An 18,114-nucleotide genomic window follows, 5' to 3' on the forward strand; every position below is an offset into this window, starting at 1 on the left:
ACACATTAATTGATCACTATTAAGTCAATGAATAATACAATGCTTTATCAATTAACTTATTTTAGTGTTGCCCTTAACTTTAATGTCAATGAGTATCTCTATCTGGATCTTTGGTGGTATCCACTCAATATTAAGTTGTATGACATACACAAATCTTAAAATTTATGTTTGGTAGTATTAAAAAATCATTCTGAGAAACCGTGCATTAAATTCCTTAAAAAACAATATAAAATATTATCAGACACTTATCCTACTCCAAGATGTCTCAAGATCACATCTTATTATAATAGCTCATTTCTTTAAGATGACACTATCCACTCTACTTTCAAAGTATGCAAACTCTATGACAATAATATTTCTTCCATATTTAGCTTCACCTTAGCAGTGCATGGTTTCGTTACGTCAAAGTATTCCCCTAAAGTAAAAAAGACCCTCTTAACAAGAGAAAATATAAAATCAATACCATGTTTTGAAATATGAAAAATTCAGATGAATCTGGTTTAACTCTCAAAATAAAATGATAAATGTTCACTCAATTACTCATCCTTGAACTTTAGAAAACTAGGATTGATATGTATATCATAAACTAACTGTAAGAATGAAAGAAACCATGGGCTTTTAGATGAACCCTAGGAGCTAAAAAACTTGCTGAAGATCACTAGGCCTTAACTATTTGGAAGTAAGTTTTATCAAAAGAAAACTTGACGTGGGGTTAAAAAGATAGCAATGTGAAGTGGACAGTGGACAGTGAACAGTGAGTTTTAAATGATGCTAATGCCATAAAAACGTAATCACATGTGAAGTGTCTTCTACGTATCTGTCACACTCACATGCAAAACAGAATCAGAAATGTTTTTCACTTCATAAGAAAACATTGACAAATGATTGATAATAACAGGGGAATTGTCCTTATGGCTGCTTTACATTACCTTACCATGGTTAAAAACTAATCTAATCACTCACAAAATTGGTTATCTTAGGCAACTAGGATCACTAACTTGTACCAAGTTGATCTATCTATTCCTTTGCATGACAATGACATAATTTCTCCTTCGAAGTAGAAGCTTATGAGCAGTGATACTCTTAAAATGCACAGAATAAATGGTAAGAAATCGGTCCCCTTAGTGAATGAAAGTGTTACACAGCTTTGATGAGAACCTTTGTTTTCTATCTTGTGAAAGGAATATATGTCCAAAAAGTCCACATACAAATTAATGGAGCACCCCGTGAGTGACTCCACTACAAACAAATGCAGCAGAAAGGGTCCACAAAAAGTGACACATTGCATTAGTTCCTCAAACTTGCAGAGTATTTTTTTGGGTAGTGTAAAGTGGGGGTGACAATAAAATCATATAGAAAATATATAAAACCAAAAAAATGGTTTTCACAATGTAGAAAACAACTAAAATGTATCAAAACCAGATATGTCAAACATGGTGATATAATACAGTTGGAAAATTTAGTGTAAGAAAAAGATATGAAACCCTCAACACGGTTTTCCTACTTACAAATCTTCTACCTTCTCTCCATCTTACCAAATATTTTAATTATAAACAGTGAAATTAGGAAACTGTAAATCCTAGTATGAGGATAACTAAAGCATTGTATTTGAGCATACAATGTTAAATGTCTCTCCTACTCCTCTTCACATCTCAAAAGAAAACCAGATTATATGATGGATGGAATAAACCAAAACAATATCATCCACACTTAACCACTACCTGAAAAGCACTCAAATGGAAAGTTATTTACAATGGCTTGCTCAAAAGTCAAAGAAAGTGATGGTCCAATTTCTTCTGTCACATGAATTAATCTGTTCCAAATTACACTGACCATAGTCTCAAATAATGAGCTTGTTATTGGGATGTTGCTAGACATAATTAAACATAAAGTTACAAGGATAATACTTTTTCCTGCACACACATGAATGGAATGACAATGTCATGTCAACAACTAATTCTACAACCATAAACATAATACATGGCATGCACTTCATATAAATAGTACATGGTGGAGTGGAGAGCTTCTGTGAAACTAAAGAAAATGCCTCAGCTTGTGGAAAAGTTCATCAAACATACAACAAACCACTCCTCTTCAATCCCATTTTTTCTTTCTCCTTGACACCAACAACATAAAGCATACAGACACCCACCATCCTTGCCAGAAGCAACACATAAAAGAAATGGCTGAATTTCCACCTGTAGAAATAGGCACCAGAGGCACAGTTGGGTCCCTTCTAATGCAAGAAATTGAGTACTTTAGCCGGCTTGAACTAAACTCCAATGGCTGGTCACAGAACAACAAATCTCAAACCATCAACATGGGTTCCTCAGTTAGCACTGATTCCAGACCCTCAACTGTATCCAGAGTAGAAACAAGAAAGAAAAAGCGAGGAAGTAGCAAGCTCTTGCCAAGCATGTGTTCTATGGTCGATGTAATAGACAACAGTAAGCCAAATGTAATTTCTGCTTTCAGCTACAAGAACCTGAAGTCTGACATACAGTTCCAGTTTTAGGTAATGCTCTCAGAGAGCTTTGAGAAACCCAACTTCTTGAGAGAATTTGTGATAGGTGTAGCCCAAGCTTTATCTGCATAACCACACTTGATGTCTACAACCTCCACAAATTTAGATTTTTTCTTCTTATCCTTTTTCTTCATAACTGGACTTGCTTCCAATGGAAGGGTGTGGGAACCAAGCATGGGTATTTGATGGGTATGTTTGCCATTATGTTTTGTTTTAGGGCCAATCCCTGAGCTTATCTGGTTTGTAACATTACTACTACTACTACTACTAGCTTCAAATGATTTTCTTGGTTGTGGTCGTTTCGGCGTAGCACTACCACTTGAAACTGAAATTCGAGGTTTACTTGTTGAAGATAGATCCTGCTGTGGAACACCAGACATCTGATCCAATTCCTTTGTCATCAATAAGCTGATTGTTCCAGTGGTTCCTACTGTAATGGATCCTTCTTCACCCTTAGTGCCTTCCATGCTTCTTTTAGCTACAAACAAACTCCCAAATGCTCAAAGCTCTGATGGATATAGCCAGAGAATCTGTTATACATGTAAATGATGCATTCAGATCAACAACTCCTAGTCTTTCATTTACCAGTTCACAATTGAAAGATAAATGTTTCCATCAGAATCAACAATACATGCAAATAGCATATGAAAATCATAATTAGCAGGTAGCTTAGATTACCATTTAGCAATTCACAGTTGAAAGTAAATGGAATGATGAATAAACAAGTGGTAAACATCATATCTTACAGCAAGCAAGGGTTGCAAATGTTATAATGTGTCACCAAGTTCACACCAGCAAAGCATCATCGCATCAAGCACTGCATGGCTGCTTGAGATGCAAATCACAAAACAAAAAAATCGATTTTCCATAAACAGCAGAACTGAGTAGGGCAAGCAAATAAAGAATGCTTTGTTGGGAGAAACAAACACAAATTAGAATGCACACTGTCATGATATACATCATGTGGCCTCTCCCAACCACAAGACACCTACCACACATCATAAATTTAAAATATCAGCTTGAGAATGCCAACTACACTACTCTTCATGCATTTATGACTATGGGCCTGTTTAAGTAAGATCTCTATAACCACTTACAGAAGAGGAAAATAAAAAGAACAAAAAGAAATAAGTTTCGGTAGTTCAAACTATCTTATGCATAAGTTAATTAAAAGAGAAGCTAATATGAAAGAGCTACTATAAATTAATTTCACTTTTCCTACTTATTTTCATTTTCGAGAAATGTTTACTGAAAAGTTCATCCACACAAGCTTCACGGAATAAAGGAAACAAAAATAATGAATAATTTTGAATAGGAAAAAGGATGAAAACGTAAAGAAACAAACCTAAGAGGACCACCAATCAAGAATAGCTACGATGATGCAGAATCAAATCTGCTAAAACCACACAACCCTTAAGGGGCTACATTAGCAGAATCCAGAGAAGGGTAGCAAGTTCACCAAAAGACTTCCAGAAACACAAACAAACCCATTAAATTCCACAATGTTAAAGAGTATACACGAAGAAAATATTATAAAAAAAATGTAACATTACTTGAATTTAATCACATTGTTAGCTTGAGCATAGCTAACCCATACATTATAGATCCAAATCACATAGGTAAGCTCAAAAGGAGTGGAAACAAGGTTGGTTATCTACCTTACTCAGAAGCATTACAGTGCAGACTGAAACACGGCTCCTCAAGTTTCAAATTTGAAAATTTGAAACTGAACCAGCTAAGATTTTCTCACGTAAAAAGGAAGGAGGAAAGTAAAAGCTAATCTTTTTGCAGATTAGAATATGAGGGAATGAAACTTTGGTTTATAGGGAAAATTAGGACAAAATGGTTTACAGCCAAAATGGTTATTTTTTTCCCCAATGGAAAACATCGAAAGAGACAAAATCATATCTAAATCCAACTTTAAGACAAACTTTTTTGTGTCTCTACATTGGAGTTTGTCGGATCCACTGTTGTTGGTTTGAAGATAATCGGTGTAGGCGCCGCGGGGTTATTTTTCAATACAAATGTTCATATTCTAACTATTTTGATATGATTTTTCTACATACATATGAACCTTTTGCTCTGCTAATATTATTAGTTGGTATCACACTAATCACATAACAAAACAGTTAGCTACTTACTTCAGGTCCACTCTCAAATACATATTAAAAGATTATAATATTATTCATTAAATAACACATTCAAGATTTCATTTAACATCATTTTCAAGTGTTTTTAAAGCAAACCTCCGTCCTTTCTTGCAATAAGACAAGAAAAGGAGAAACGTGTTATACAAAGAAATGAGAAATACTCACAAAAACGCAAATCTCTGATACAAGCTTATGAGTAAATCTATAATTATTTCCTGTAGTGAGTATATGACTGGTATGTTATTCGACCTTTTTATTTATATTCAATGTAGAACTCAATCCCTATTGAATTTCTAACAACTATACTTGGATAGGTAATACTAATTTGATAAAATCCCGGTCCCCTTATACTTTTTTATTTAATTAAATTCCAACTTTATTAAAACAATCTAATTAAGTCATTGTTTTTGTATTCAAATTAATTTTTATATTTGAAATTTTTAAACTTACTTAAATCCCATTTTCTTATAAAATGAAACAATGGTGTACCTCCTCAAAATAAAACTAAATTAGTAATTAAGTTTAATTACGATTTATATATACATTTTAAAATAATTTTTAAAATTTATATATCAAATTATTCCACCTAAATATTGAAATTAATTTTATTTTTTACATTTTTAATTTCAATAAAAAAATCTTATTTTAAACAAAAGGAAAACACAGTTTTTTAAATTATTTCAAATACAGTATTTTAAACAAAGGAAAATACAATTTTTTAAACTTCTTCAAATATTAAAGTTTAAATACTTTTGCTTATTTCACTTTTCGAATGATCACTGCAATTCCAAAGTATTGTTTGCTTTATAACATGAAATTTCATCACGGTTTTATCCTTAAAAAACACCTTGATAGATGGAAGAAGAAAGGATTATTTAAACTACCTTAGGCCTCAACTTCTAAGCGATGTGGGACTATTGAGTGCGATGGGATCATAAGCCATGTTTCTTTACTCTTTGAGTTAAAAAACAATTGTGTTTCTAAAAAAGAATACATATTCATACGTACTTTTCCGATCATCAACATCTTCACACCAGTCGTTGTCTAAGAAGCGAATTGGTCAATAATTATTCGTCCTAGTATACATTAGGCCAAGTGACATTATTCCTTCACATATCTTACAATTATCTTTAATGCCTTCCAATGAGTATATCTCAGCTCCTCCATATACCAACTTGTTATTCCAACACTTAGCTTTAAATTTGGTCTTGTATTTGTAAGATATCTAAGACTTCTAATCAGACTCCGGTATTTTCTTGCATCAACTCGGTCTCCATCTACATACTTAGAAAGTTTTGTACTAGGTTCCATAAGGGTGGAAACCAGGCTGCAAATTGTCATCTTAAACTTCATCAAAACCTCCTTAGCATAATTTTCCTGAGATACAAAGATGTCTTCCTCTCCTTGAACAATTTCCAAACCAAGGAAATATTTAACAAGATCCAAGTCAGACATTTCAAACTCCTTTTTCATCACTTCTTTAAACCCTTCAATGAACCGGGCATTATTTCCCATGAAGATAAGGTTAACAACATAGAGGACAACAAACATCACATCTCTTCCGAACTTTGGCATACATATGGTACAAAATTATCAAGAAGAGTTATCCTGTGATTTTACTATATGTCATGCATCATTGGTAATATTTAAATTTTGATTTAATTAATACCTGTTTTATATTATTATTTGAAAAGTTACCAATTATCATTATTTTTTATGTTAGGTATATGGTAAAAAAAGTGTTTGTAATGAAGAAACAAATAATCAACATCAAACACCACATTAGAAGAATGTTATTTAATTTTTTATTATGTCTATTTTTTCTTATTTAAAACAAATAAAATTGTAATGACTTATTAATCTTAATTTTTTACGCTTTGCCATTTACATTGTTTGATATTTGTCCTTTCTTCCTTTTATAAATCTTATACACAAATTATAAATACAAAAAATCTAAAATTCTTGTCTTTTATATTTAAAGTTGATTGTTGACATGATGGAAATTTAAACAGTTAACACTAACAGGATTTCAAACTGTTGGCAGAACTAAGATTTCAAATATCAGTATACTCTTACGAGATTGCTAAAAATATCAGGTAATTTGTTAACTAGGTTAATTCTTCTTCTAAGAGAATAAAAAATCGCAGAAATAAAAAAGAATTCGTAATGATGTTTTCTTTTTAATTCCAAATTTGTTCATCGGTGCCAAAAACGAATTCAATCGAATTCACATTAAAGAGAAATTGGTTTGTCTCCATTGTTCTAGCTATTTTTTTTCCTCTAAATAGATAATTAGTTTCTGATTTAATAAAGATGAAACATACATTATAGTTGAAAACAAAGCTAAAAGTGCAAAAGAAAAATAAAAGAAAGACGTTCTAGAATAACTAAAGTAAATAAAAAATATGTTTTTGATCAACTATTTAAGAATTTATAACAAGAGTGTATTTTTCCAAATAGTGTAATTTAAACTTATCAACCTTACAAAATGGCTAACATAAACTCAAAAGATTCTTTCAACATTTTCAAAAAGCCTGATTCAAAAAATAACATTTTCAACATGTTACATTTTTTTTTTCAAACAGTGAAGATGCTACAAGAAAGTATGAAATTGCGGGAAGAAATAATCCTAAAATCGATTAAGCTTAATTGAGTTGAGTTAAATCTTGTCTTTCAGTTTTTCAATCCAATTAGAACCTACCTTATATATTTAGCCGAGTCTCTATTTTTTTTTTTTAATTCAATGTCCTTATGTTAAATTATCATTAAGGTACATTTCAAGATATGAGTATGATGCTTATCAAAATCTATATTATCTTCTATCTTAAAACCCCTCACTCTACTTTTAATATATAACACTTTCAAATTATAAATTCAGATTTTAAACACGCCAAATCTTTTAAGTGACGTATGAAAAAGATCACATTGATTTTTTTTTAATAAGAAAAAACTCAATTGAGTAAAAACAAAAATAAATCAAAAATTTAATTATAAAGATTAAATTACTAATTAAACCCTGAATTATTTAGACATCATCATATGATCCATTCTACCAAATTAAACTTTTATATTTTTAGTTTTATACCTGTCTAGTGCTTAAATAATAAGCATAAGTCTAACATCTAACTTAATTCTTTCAGAGTGAATAGCCACTGACAGCAGAGGGTCAACAGTGAGCAGCTCAGGAGAATTTTAGCATTTACAATGAAATGATCATCCAACCCCAACATGCTCTTATATTGCATAAATGGTGCCTTAACAGAAGTACAGCAGAAGTAACAAGATTCAAGAGTTTCTCTGGAAATTAATTCTATGGGCAAACATTTAAAACTCAATCTGATGCTAGTTTTACAAAATTGGACAGCTATAAATTATGCTGTCCATTTGGAATGAGAACAAAAAACTAGTGATACAATTACCAAAAAAGCAGTATTGGTAGTACTAGTTAGAGCTACCATAACCCCACAAGAGAGGTTTTACACACCAGTCACCACTCATCAATGGCCACCCAAATGCATCAGTTGAAATTCACACCTCCAATGATGGGAATAGATATATGGTATAAGCATTTGAATACGTGTCTGGTTAGTAATAAGGACACATTGCAGGTTTCTATGGTCCTTCCATGCACAAGTTTATGACAAGGATTATCAGCTTCACAAACTACTTGCGCTTGTACCTGAAAAGGGAATTTGAATTGAGAGTTCATTTATTGGCATTGAACAAACTACAGAATTATAATAAAAGGGGCAAACAAATATCTAATCACTGCAAAAGTAATGAACCAAAGAAAATGAAAATGAAAACAATGAACAATCCAACTTTAGAAGCAAATAGAACGAATCACGAATCAATGAGATCAATGATTTGATAGATGTTAAAAGCTCAGAGTTCCTGGTTTCAGAAATGAGACAATTTTCATACCTTGACTTGCTTTTGAATGAACTTTTTGCCTTCTTTCCTCCTCCAACACCTCTTCTTTTTGGCTTTTTATCCTTCATGTCAGTCTGGAATAGATCCCTCATCTCTTCTGTCCTTGAAGGAGTTTTTCTGGGAACATTGCTAGATTTCTTCTGACTCTTCTTCACAATCTTGCCAGAATCTACTGCCTTCTTAACAGCCTTCACTGCTTTCGCCCTTCGGTAAGCAAGATCAACAAGTGACAATCCACCCTTTTCTTTTTTATTGGTTCCCTTGGCCTGCAATCACATATGCATTTATTTTAAGTGCAACAAGATGAACAACAAAGAGTATATTTCAGGCTTCATGCATGAAGAATGTCAATAGGAAGGAGAAGGAATGCATACCTCTACTTGGTTACCATCCTCCTCTTCATCCTCCAACATCTCTCTAGCTGCTTCTAACTTTCTGCGCTTCTTTCTAGGCAAATGTTTCTACACCAAAGAAATATTCATCAAGTAAACACATAGCAATAGTAATGCATATACATGCAAGCCTACTTACATTTTATACGTATATAAAAACAAAATTACATGGACATTACAAAACTGGGAAACTCTGTTACCTCTCGCTCTCGCTTCCTCTTTTCTTTCATTCTGAGGTCTTCGGCTTGTTCGGCGCTCATTACCTCTTTCCCAGAACTCTTGTTCTTCTCTAGGGAGGATGCCTGATCACAATTATTGTATTTCTTATAAACCATTGGAAATATTTCACTCAAGAAAGAGAAATTTAAATAAAAAGAACTTTCCATTCAATAATTAGTTTGACTGGCATCTAACCTTCACTGCTAAAATATAAAGGAAAGAGTCCCCGTTGTTCACATGCATTATAATTGTTAAGATGTGACTTGATTCCATTAAATAGGAAAATGTGATATGATTTGACCATATCAGATAGGAAAATATCTTGGTAAATAATTATCTGTATTAACTATTGATTATATTCCTTATTATTAATCCATGTGTGTGTGTACACTACACACATGGAACTCATTATATGTATTTCCAGCTTCTCTCTTCTCAACAATAATCATTAAAATATCTCGCTGGATATTTACCGGAAATGAAGCACACGTGTATATGGTAGAATCAATTAGGAGCAATCTTATATTTGAGTAATTAAGATTGAGCCAATGTAATTATTAATTAATATAAGACTAATTGCACGTTTCATTTAGCTATTCTTTTAGAAGAAATAACAACCATTTTCCAAAAGATTTCCTTGAGAAGCTGAAAATGGGAGATGGATATTTCTTCAGAATAAGCTTAATCCAGACATGCATAAATATATATTGTGAACTATCCAGATTGCTTTTATTATTCTGACTTATAACGCTCAATCAATCCATCCTAAGATGGTAAATTAATGCCAGTAATTTGAGAGATTATTTCAGGAAGATAAGATATTCTACCTTAGCTGCTTTGGCAGCAAGTTTTTTCTCCTTCTCTGTGACAAACCATGTTCTTTTGGGACGGGAAAAGATCTCTTCCTTATGTTCAATCATGTTTTCGGCCTGCCAATGTCATATAAGGGCATACTTTTAGTAAAGGGGAAATGTTAATGATGAGAAATGAAAATCATCATACTGGTTCCGAAGTCAGGGAATGTAATATAATCAAATTAAGATAATACAATTTTCTAAGTGATGTTACTCTGGAAATGACATAGACATGATTACATTTTTAGTTATCCAAGGCATGCCAATATTAGAGGCAAGTAAAGTAGGATAACTGATCAATACCTTTGTGGCCTCCATTTCAGCTTTCCTTAGAGCTCTTTCTTCACTGAATAAATAGAAATATAAATACAGTAAAATACTAGTAAAATGGAAGTTAAAGATAAAGGATGAAGCCTTAAAAATAAAATAATATACAATCAAAACCTCTCTTCTCGAAGTACTTCATCAATTTGATCCTCCATTTGCTCAATAATATGAGACCACTTAAGTATAGATTGCTCAGCAACAATGCGGCTTCTCAACTTTGAACCAGCCCTCTTGGCCTAATTAATTGAAAATCAACAGGTACAGGACTAATTATAAATGGCTCATTTAAAGCATAACTAGATTTTATTCCATTTGTGTATTCTATTCCTTAACAGAAAAACAATAAAAATATCTGGGTTTTCTTCAGGCATATATTTTAGTGAAATGATTAATTAGTAAAGGTATATAATCCGGACCAAATAAAAACTAAAATTAGTACATACACAGTGAATGAGATATTTCTCTGTACAAGATGTAATTAAAATGTTTGATGTAGAAACTTTCCGATGAAATGTCAAACTTGAATAACTCGTTGGGAAAAATAATTAACATACGTTGGCAGAATGTGTAAATTACAAAAAGGGACAGGGACCCAAAATACAGATCAGCTCATGCAACATTTTTTATCTTAAAAATAAGGAAAATTGTGCAAAGAAATATGAAAAAATGGAGCAATTCTTAAAACGATACTCACAATAGCTTTTAAAAGTGATCGATCATTGTCAGTCACAAAAGTGACAGCATATCCTTCTCTTCCAGCTCTTGCAGTTCGACCAACACGATGAACATAGCTTCGGGGATAATAGAATTATTGAAGTTATCAGGATGACCAAGGAGAGAATGAGATAATGTTTAAGGTGAGATCAACAAATATGTTCCCATATACATAGCAAAGCAGCAAAATGTCAAGTAAAGTTACCAGTTAACAAAAATATGGATCATAGACTATACCTAGTAAGATCACGTGGACATGCAAAGTTGATAACTGTTTGAACACCGATAATGTCAAGGCCCTACAAATAAAAGCATAGGCAACAATGTCAGATTTATATCCAAATTCCAAAATGACAAAAGAAGCTAAAGAGCTACATATTTAGTAATTGTATGATCACCTCGAGTGACCACAGTTTTACAAGATAAAAAGGGGTGTTTGATTTAACAATACAATTAATAAAATAATATTCAAAGAGGGTAAAGAAGAAGGAACATTAAGAATAGACTCATACACGGGCAGCCACATCTGTTGCAACCAAAAAATCCACTTGCTGCTTCCTAAACTGTTCCAAAGCCTAAATAGACAATCAGAAGGGAGTAAATCTTGTCACAATCACAACTAATTTCAACAGAAACAAAAACATATGAAACCCAAATGAACATCATCAAGTTTAATATCCCAAAAATGTGATAGCTAACTACAAAATAAACCAAAGAAAAAAATACAAACGATACACCCATCAATTATTAACAACATACTTCCAGACGCTGGGCTTGAGTAAGATTTCCATGAAGCTCAGCAGCTTTTAAGCCAGCTAATCCAAATATAATCTTTAATCTATGTGCTGCTTGCTTTGTTCCACTGCAGAAAGGAAAGAATACTCGTAAAGCAGTGCAAATGAAGACCAACTGTTAGATTAGACGTATAATAGTATGAACACTGGAGTCGTAGTAAAATCAACCCCCTACTTGTTGACAATCAGTTCATTGAATAGCAATATAAGACAATTCATAACCAGTTATATAGAATCAAATCCTACATCAACAAGCATAGGAAATGATAAATGAAACCTGAAGATGATGACTTTGGCAGTAAAAGTTTTTGAGCACATTGCAAGAAGAACAGCTTCCTGGTTTACTTCCCGCATTCTTCGTATTCTAACAACTCTGGAAAAGGAAAAAAATAGTTAACAGAGCTCAAAAGATTTTAATTGATGCCAAAACCTTGTGAAATACTTTAAACAAGCATGAAATATACTCTTCTTAATATGCTTTTAAAGTTCAAAACACCATTCAATGTCCATTCCATTAAAAGATTTGCTTACAACAAAAGAACATTGAGGAAGTATTACTTATTGATTTTTTTGCTTCCACAATAACCTCTTATTTATCACTATAATACGACATACAGCTGACTATCAAAGCATACAGAACAGAAGTAGGTGATAAGTGATAATGAGATTAGAAGTAATAATGAGATATTAAGAAATTACTCCTCAGTCAAGGTTGCTGGCCGTTTCGTAGATGGGTCAGCAGAAAGACGCAAGGGCTTTGACAGGGAAAGTTTAATAAGTTCATCAACCTCCTCAGTCATCGTTGCTGAAAACAGCATAGTCTGCCTTTTTTTGGGACACAAGCGAACCTGTTCAACATTAAACACACTTTTAACTCTTCTTTATTCTAAAAATTGAAATCATAAAAATTATAAAACAGCATATTTTTTAACTGTAATGGTTCTTGACTTAAATAAATGGACATTAAAACTCACAAGTTCTTGAATTTCAGCACTAAACCCAAGCTCCAAAAGACGATCTGCCTCATCAAGGATGAGAACAGCAAGATCATCCAAATCAACAGACATAGCATTGCGTAAATGGTCAATCATTCGTCCTGGAGTAGCCACAACAATGTCTGGCATTGTTCTCAAAGCAACCTCTTGCACCTAGGATGGGAAAATACCGCTTTTAAAACACAAATAGCAAATGAGACAATCTTTGTCCCCCCAATCAACTAGACAAAAGTAGAAAAATTTTATAGCTATAAAAGTCACATTGCATCCACTCATTCATAAAAAGAACACCTAACCACATGACATTCTTTAAAATTTGGTAAAAAAATAAGACATGCCACTGATTATGAAAGAAACCAATGGTTTTTGTTTATCAATATCAATCCTTCATATTCTCCTAGTTTATTAGCTTGAAATATTTCTTCAAAAGGCTCATTAATCTAATTAGTCATTAGAAAAGGTCACTTTTACAAAATTCCTTCTTAAAGCAATTCATATCATCAACAAATAGATATCATATCATATATAGTGTACAAACATGTCAAACTTAAATTGACTGATAGTACGAAAGAAAAAATCATGTTTTGAAACTCAAGAATTCATTACTATGTATCAACTGTTAAACAAACAGGAAACGTACTATACAAAACCGAAAAAATATCAGGTTGTATAAAAGGCAGAAGGCAAAAAGAAAATGATTATCGTGGACAAAACCAAAACAGCTGACTGCATACAGAAAGCATCATAAAAGGCACATAATTCTATTCTGAACCACCAGCAAATCTTGCAAATTAAGTTTTCAGGAAGTTGAAATAGTGATCAAACCTTTGTTGACAGACCCCCAACAACCAGGCAACACCGTATATCAGTAAACTGAGCAAGCTTCTCTATCATACTGTGAACTCTATCAAAGAAAAATTAGAAATAAGTATATTTGAAAAGCAATTAACATGAATCACCATAAAAAGAGTACTGGATGTGCTTAATTTTTTCACAATTAAATATATGAATAATATATATATACACACACACACACACACATACATGTACAAATCATTGATTAAATGGAGCCTAATCTGAATTTGATGCATTAATTTAAATGCATTAAAAAAGCAATAAATGTTTCAAAAACTATATCCATCCAATGAAACCATAAACTGAATCATCTATATACTCTTTAGTTCAAGCTTTTGCACTAGTGACAACGAAGAACAGGCGCGCAAAGCCATATATACTAGTCGTCCCACATCATACATGGTCAAAGAAAATAAACATTCATAATATATTTTAGTATCCATAGGCCAGTTTCTTTACTAGAATGGTATATTTGGAATATTTTTACAAAATAAATATAATCCTAAACTAAAAATCCGTACAATTGTAACACTTACTGGACGGCCAATTCTCTGGTTGGAGTAAGAATGAGGACCCTTATTGCACGCATGCGTTTTGGACGGAACAACAACCTCTCTAGCGTAGGTAGTGCAAATGCAGCTGTCTGCATGGAAACACATGAGCAGGATATGAACAATATCAGGAACACTGAAGCAAGATGTCACAAATTTAAAAACATCTAAAGAAAGTAACAGAGAGGATACCTTTCCTGACCCAGTAATGGCACTACCACATATATCACGACCAGACAATGCCAATGGAATACATGCTGCCTGTCATCAAAATTCAAAACGCCCAAAAACAAAGTCAAATTGTCTGCACAATCGGCCTAAATAGCATGAAGATAGAACACAACTAATTCCAGTAATGCTAAGACCAAAAAGATAAAGATAAGCAATATATTGAAGGTAATCTATCCTAAATAGCATATAACTAAGCAGCCATTAATGCTAAGAATTAAAATAAAAATCAATAAAGCCAAAAATAGAAACCTGAATTGGCGTTGGTTTAGCATACCCCAGGGCCTCACAAGCCCGGAGCAAAGGACGAGACAAATTAAGCTGCAGGAAGGAATCAGCGTTGAAAGAGGTTCCATCAGAAGGAGCAAAAAAGGACTTGCTATCATTGCCATAACCCTCCTCTTCGTCTTCTTCATCCGGTTTATAATCTTCCTAACCAAAAGCAACGAATTTAAAAAGACAAAATCAATTCTAGCACTACTATTGAAACAAATGAGCACTTATAAGATCTTTCTAAACAAACTAAATAACTAAATAATCAAGTTTTTAAACAAACAAGCACTATTTTTCAACCCCTGTGACTGAAACAAGCCCGACAGACCCCTTACTCAATTCGCCCAAAAAAAACAACAAAAAAATGAAACAGAAAACATCCAAATCCCAAATAAAGCCATCTTCTGAAAACAGAGGAACACTTCTACGATCCTTCCCAATAACCAAAAATTCAATGGTATATGCAAAAGGGTATACGGCCACAAAAAGAAACGAAGACCCAATAATTAGTTTCCAATCCCTAATAAAACCAACTTCTGAAACAGTGAAGCACTTCTTCACAATCCTCCCCGACAAAACAAAAAAAAAAAAACTTTGTTTCTTATCGTATAAGTGTAAAAACCCATAAGGGTATACGAATGCGCACACACATATAAAAACGAAAACCCAATAATTAGTTTCCCATCCCAAATAAAACCAACTTCTGAAACAGTGAAGCACTTCTTCTCAATCCTCCCCCCAACAAAAAAAAAAACACTTTTCTCATCACGTCAGAGAAAAACCCAGAAGGGTACACGAATGCACACACACACGCACACAAAGAAAACCCAATAATTACTTGTTCATCAAGTTCAGACTCGGAGCTGTGGTCAAGCTCAGCAACGAGCGGCGTGGAACGTTGCCGGAGAGCTTTGGAGATTTTCTCGTCCACCGAGGTTGTGCTCTTGCGAGCGTGTTCCTCAGCCACTGATTCCGTGTATTTGGCGAAGTCCCATGGAGACTGCGTTTTCTTCTTCGAAACCCGCGCTTCTTTGTGCAGTCCCTCTTCTTCTGAGTCAGAATCTGATCCTGACTCAGCTTCTTCTGGTTCTTCTTCGTCTTCTTCTTCCTCTTCTCGTTCGGAATGTTCGATTTCTTCGTCGCTGGGAGGTTCGAAGACGAAGCTGGGGGACATGGTTGCTTGTTTGGTTTGATTTTGCCGCAGGTTTTTAGAAGGGTTCTTCGTTGTGTAGTTGTAATTTAAACAATGCAAAGGAGCGATAATGGGCCGGGTCAGATCAAACATTTTTCAACCCATTGCTGTGAAGTGAAATCGCCTAAATAACCTTTTAAAATCCTTACAAATTTACAAAAAATACTTTGAGGACCTATTTCAAAGTTTACAAATCACAGTCTAAAATTAAAATTATACTCTTTTGAAATAGTAAAAAAAAAATATTATGAAACAAAATTTTAAAAGTAAAATTTAAATTATTTGAGATCTTTTTTTTGTAGTGGTAAAATTATTAATTTAAACCTAATAAGTATAATTTTCGAATTTTCAATAATGGAGTAAACTTAGAAATTTAATTGTTAGTTATGCATTTTTATCTTCAATGGGAACGACGAATTATAATTCTATTGTATGAAATTAAGTATTAATATATTTTTCTGCTAAATTCGTCACTAGATATGACAAATAAATTTGTTTTTTGGGTATTATCCAAATTCGTCTCCGTTTTGATGAAAAATCTCCGCATTGACTGAGTAAAGGTATGGAGAATCCCCGACTTTTTTAATTGGGTATGGAGAATCCCCGACTTTTTTAATTGGGTATGGGGATGTACATATCCCCGCCATATCTCCAATTTTAAATTATTAAAATATTTACAATTAATTAAATAATCATATATATATATATATATATATATATATATATATATATATATTTTCCATTTTCTTCTAATTATTTGATTTGTCATGAAACTCATTCGCATCTCTAATATATTTTTTATCTTATTTGTTGTTTATTTTCATAATGTAGAATACTATTTCGATATATTTATCTAATTATTTTTTATTTTCTAACTTATTATCAATCATACTGTAATTTTTTCACTATAATTATATAAATAACTTTTATTTACTACAATATAAAAATTTAATGTAATTACCATGAATATTTTTTATCACCATGCAACGAAGTTCAAAAGATACAAAATCTATGTTAAAATTTTATTATTATGTTTATTATTTGTTCTTTACGTTATTTTGATCAAGTGATGTATTATAACTTTTATTAGTGTATAAAAAAATTCATTAGAATTTAAAATATTGAAATAAACAAACATTTAAAATATATTTTAATTTGAATATTTGTTTTTCTTTTATATTTTTTTTAAAAAAATTATCAACTAATGTTTGCAAATTTAATAAATGTTTTGGTTCACATGAAATTTTATTTGGTATTTTAATCTAAAATGTAAACAATTATAACTTATTTCAAAGTATTTGACATCGAATAAACAATCATCCTCCTGATATTGAATATTTGATAATATTATTTTTTTACCGTAATTTTTATTATTTTATAAAAATGAATTAAAATTAATATTAAGTAGTAAGAAAACAGGTATGAATATGAGTACGAGATTATACCTGTTACCCGATGGGGATGTGACAAAAGTTTGATACCCGTTGGATTTGGGTATAAGGACGAGGATGAATTTTTTTCTGCGGGGATGGGTATGGGATAGTGAAACTCGTCCCCGTCCCGCCTCGCTGCCATTCCTATTTGTCACTGAGTTTTTTTTTATTTAAGAATATAATGTTTTTCAATAAGGTGATTCAGAAAATTAATCCATTTATTTAAATAGTTTAAAATTTTAAAATTAAAAATAATTGTTTAAATAAATTAATTAGAAAGAAATTATAATTTAAGAAATTTTGGAATGTAATTAAAGGAATAAAATACAAGAATTTCAATAATCCTAAAAGATATAAGAAATTTGAGATTTCACTTTCACCCTTACTTCACTCATAAAGGTCAAGTTGATTCAACTTAGGCTAAAGGTTCAATCGAGTTGGTTCAAGTCAAAGGTTCACTCGAGTTAGCTCAGACTGAAGGTTCTTTAAATAGGCTCAAACTAAAGACTCAACCGAGTTGGGTGAGGTTGAAAGTTAAGTTGATTTATTCTAGGTCGAAGTTTGAAACAAATTAGTTTGAGCCAAAGGTCAAGACGAGTTAACTTAAGCCAAAAATCGAGATGGATCGACTAGAGTGAAGGTCAAGATGGGTCGGTCAAGGCAAAGGTCAAGATAAATTG

The 18,114-nt window shown here is 32.3% G+C and overlaps 2 protein-coding genes and 1 long non-coding RNA gene across 3 annotated transcripts; all 3 read right to left on the reverse strand.

The window, feature by feature from the left end:
• Window positions 1-1,769: 1,769 nt before the first annotated feature.
• Window positions 1,770-4,403, reverse strand: LOC114187105. Its single transcript, XR_003605190.1, has 2 exons — window positions 4,183-4,403; window positions 1,770-3,054 (listed from the first exon to the last, which is right to left on the reverse strand). It is a non-coding gene; the product is annotated as an uncharacterized LOC114187105 (long non-coding RNA).
• A 1,372-nt stretch (window positions 4,404-5,775) lies between these two features.
• LOC114188470 (uncharacterized mitochondrial protein AtMg00810-like) lies at window positions 5,776-6,189 on the reverse strand. The gene has a single exon (XM_028077042.1). The coding sequence runs from the start codon at window positions 6,187-6,189 to the stop codon at window positions 5,776-5,778; it is 414 nt and encodes a 137-aa protein (XP_027932843.1).
• A 1,695-nt stretch (window positions 6,190-7,884) lies between these two features.
• LOC114188693 (DEAD-box ATP-dependent RNA helicase 28) lies at window positions 7,885-16,037 on the reverse strand. Its single transcript, XM_028077291.1, has 19 exons — window positions 15,648-16,037; window positions 14,789-14,968; window positions 14,501-14,569; window positions 14,294-14,400; window positions 13,728-13,806; window positions 12,882-13,055; window positions 12,607-12,755; window positions 12,185-12,280; window positions 11,873-11,975; window positions 11,626-11,688; window positions 11,351-11,412; window positions 11,094-11,190; window positions 10,517-10,635; window positions 10,376-10,418; window positions 10,046-10,147; window positions 9,200-9,301; window positions 8,982-9,068; window positions 8,599-8,873; window positions 7,885-8,353 (listed from the first exon to the last, which is right to left on the reverse strand). The coding sequence occupies exons 1-19, from the start codon at window positions 15,981-15,983 to the stop codon at window positions 8,338-8,340; spliced, it is 2,259 nt and encodes a 752-aa protein (XP_027933092.1). The 5' UTR covers window positions 15,984-16,037; the 3' UTR covers window positions 7,885-8,337.
• Window positions 16,038-18,114: the final 2,077 nt, after the last annotated feature.

Source organism: Vigna unguiculata, chromosome 6, assembly GCF_004118075.2.
Source record: "Vigna unguiculata cultivar IT97K-499-35 chromosome 6, ASM411807v1, whole genome shotgun sequence".
NCBI lineage: Eukaryota > Viridiplantae > Streptophyta > Magnoliopsida > Fabales > Fabaceae > Vigna > Vigna unguiculata.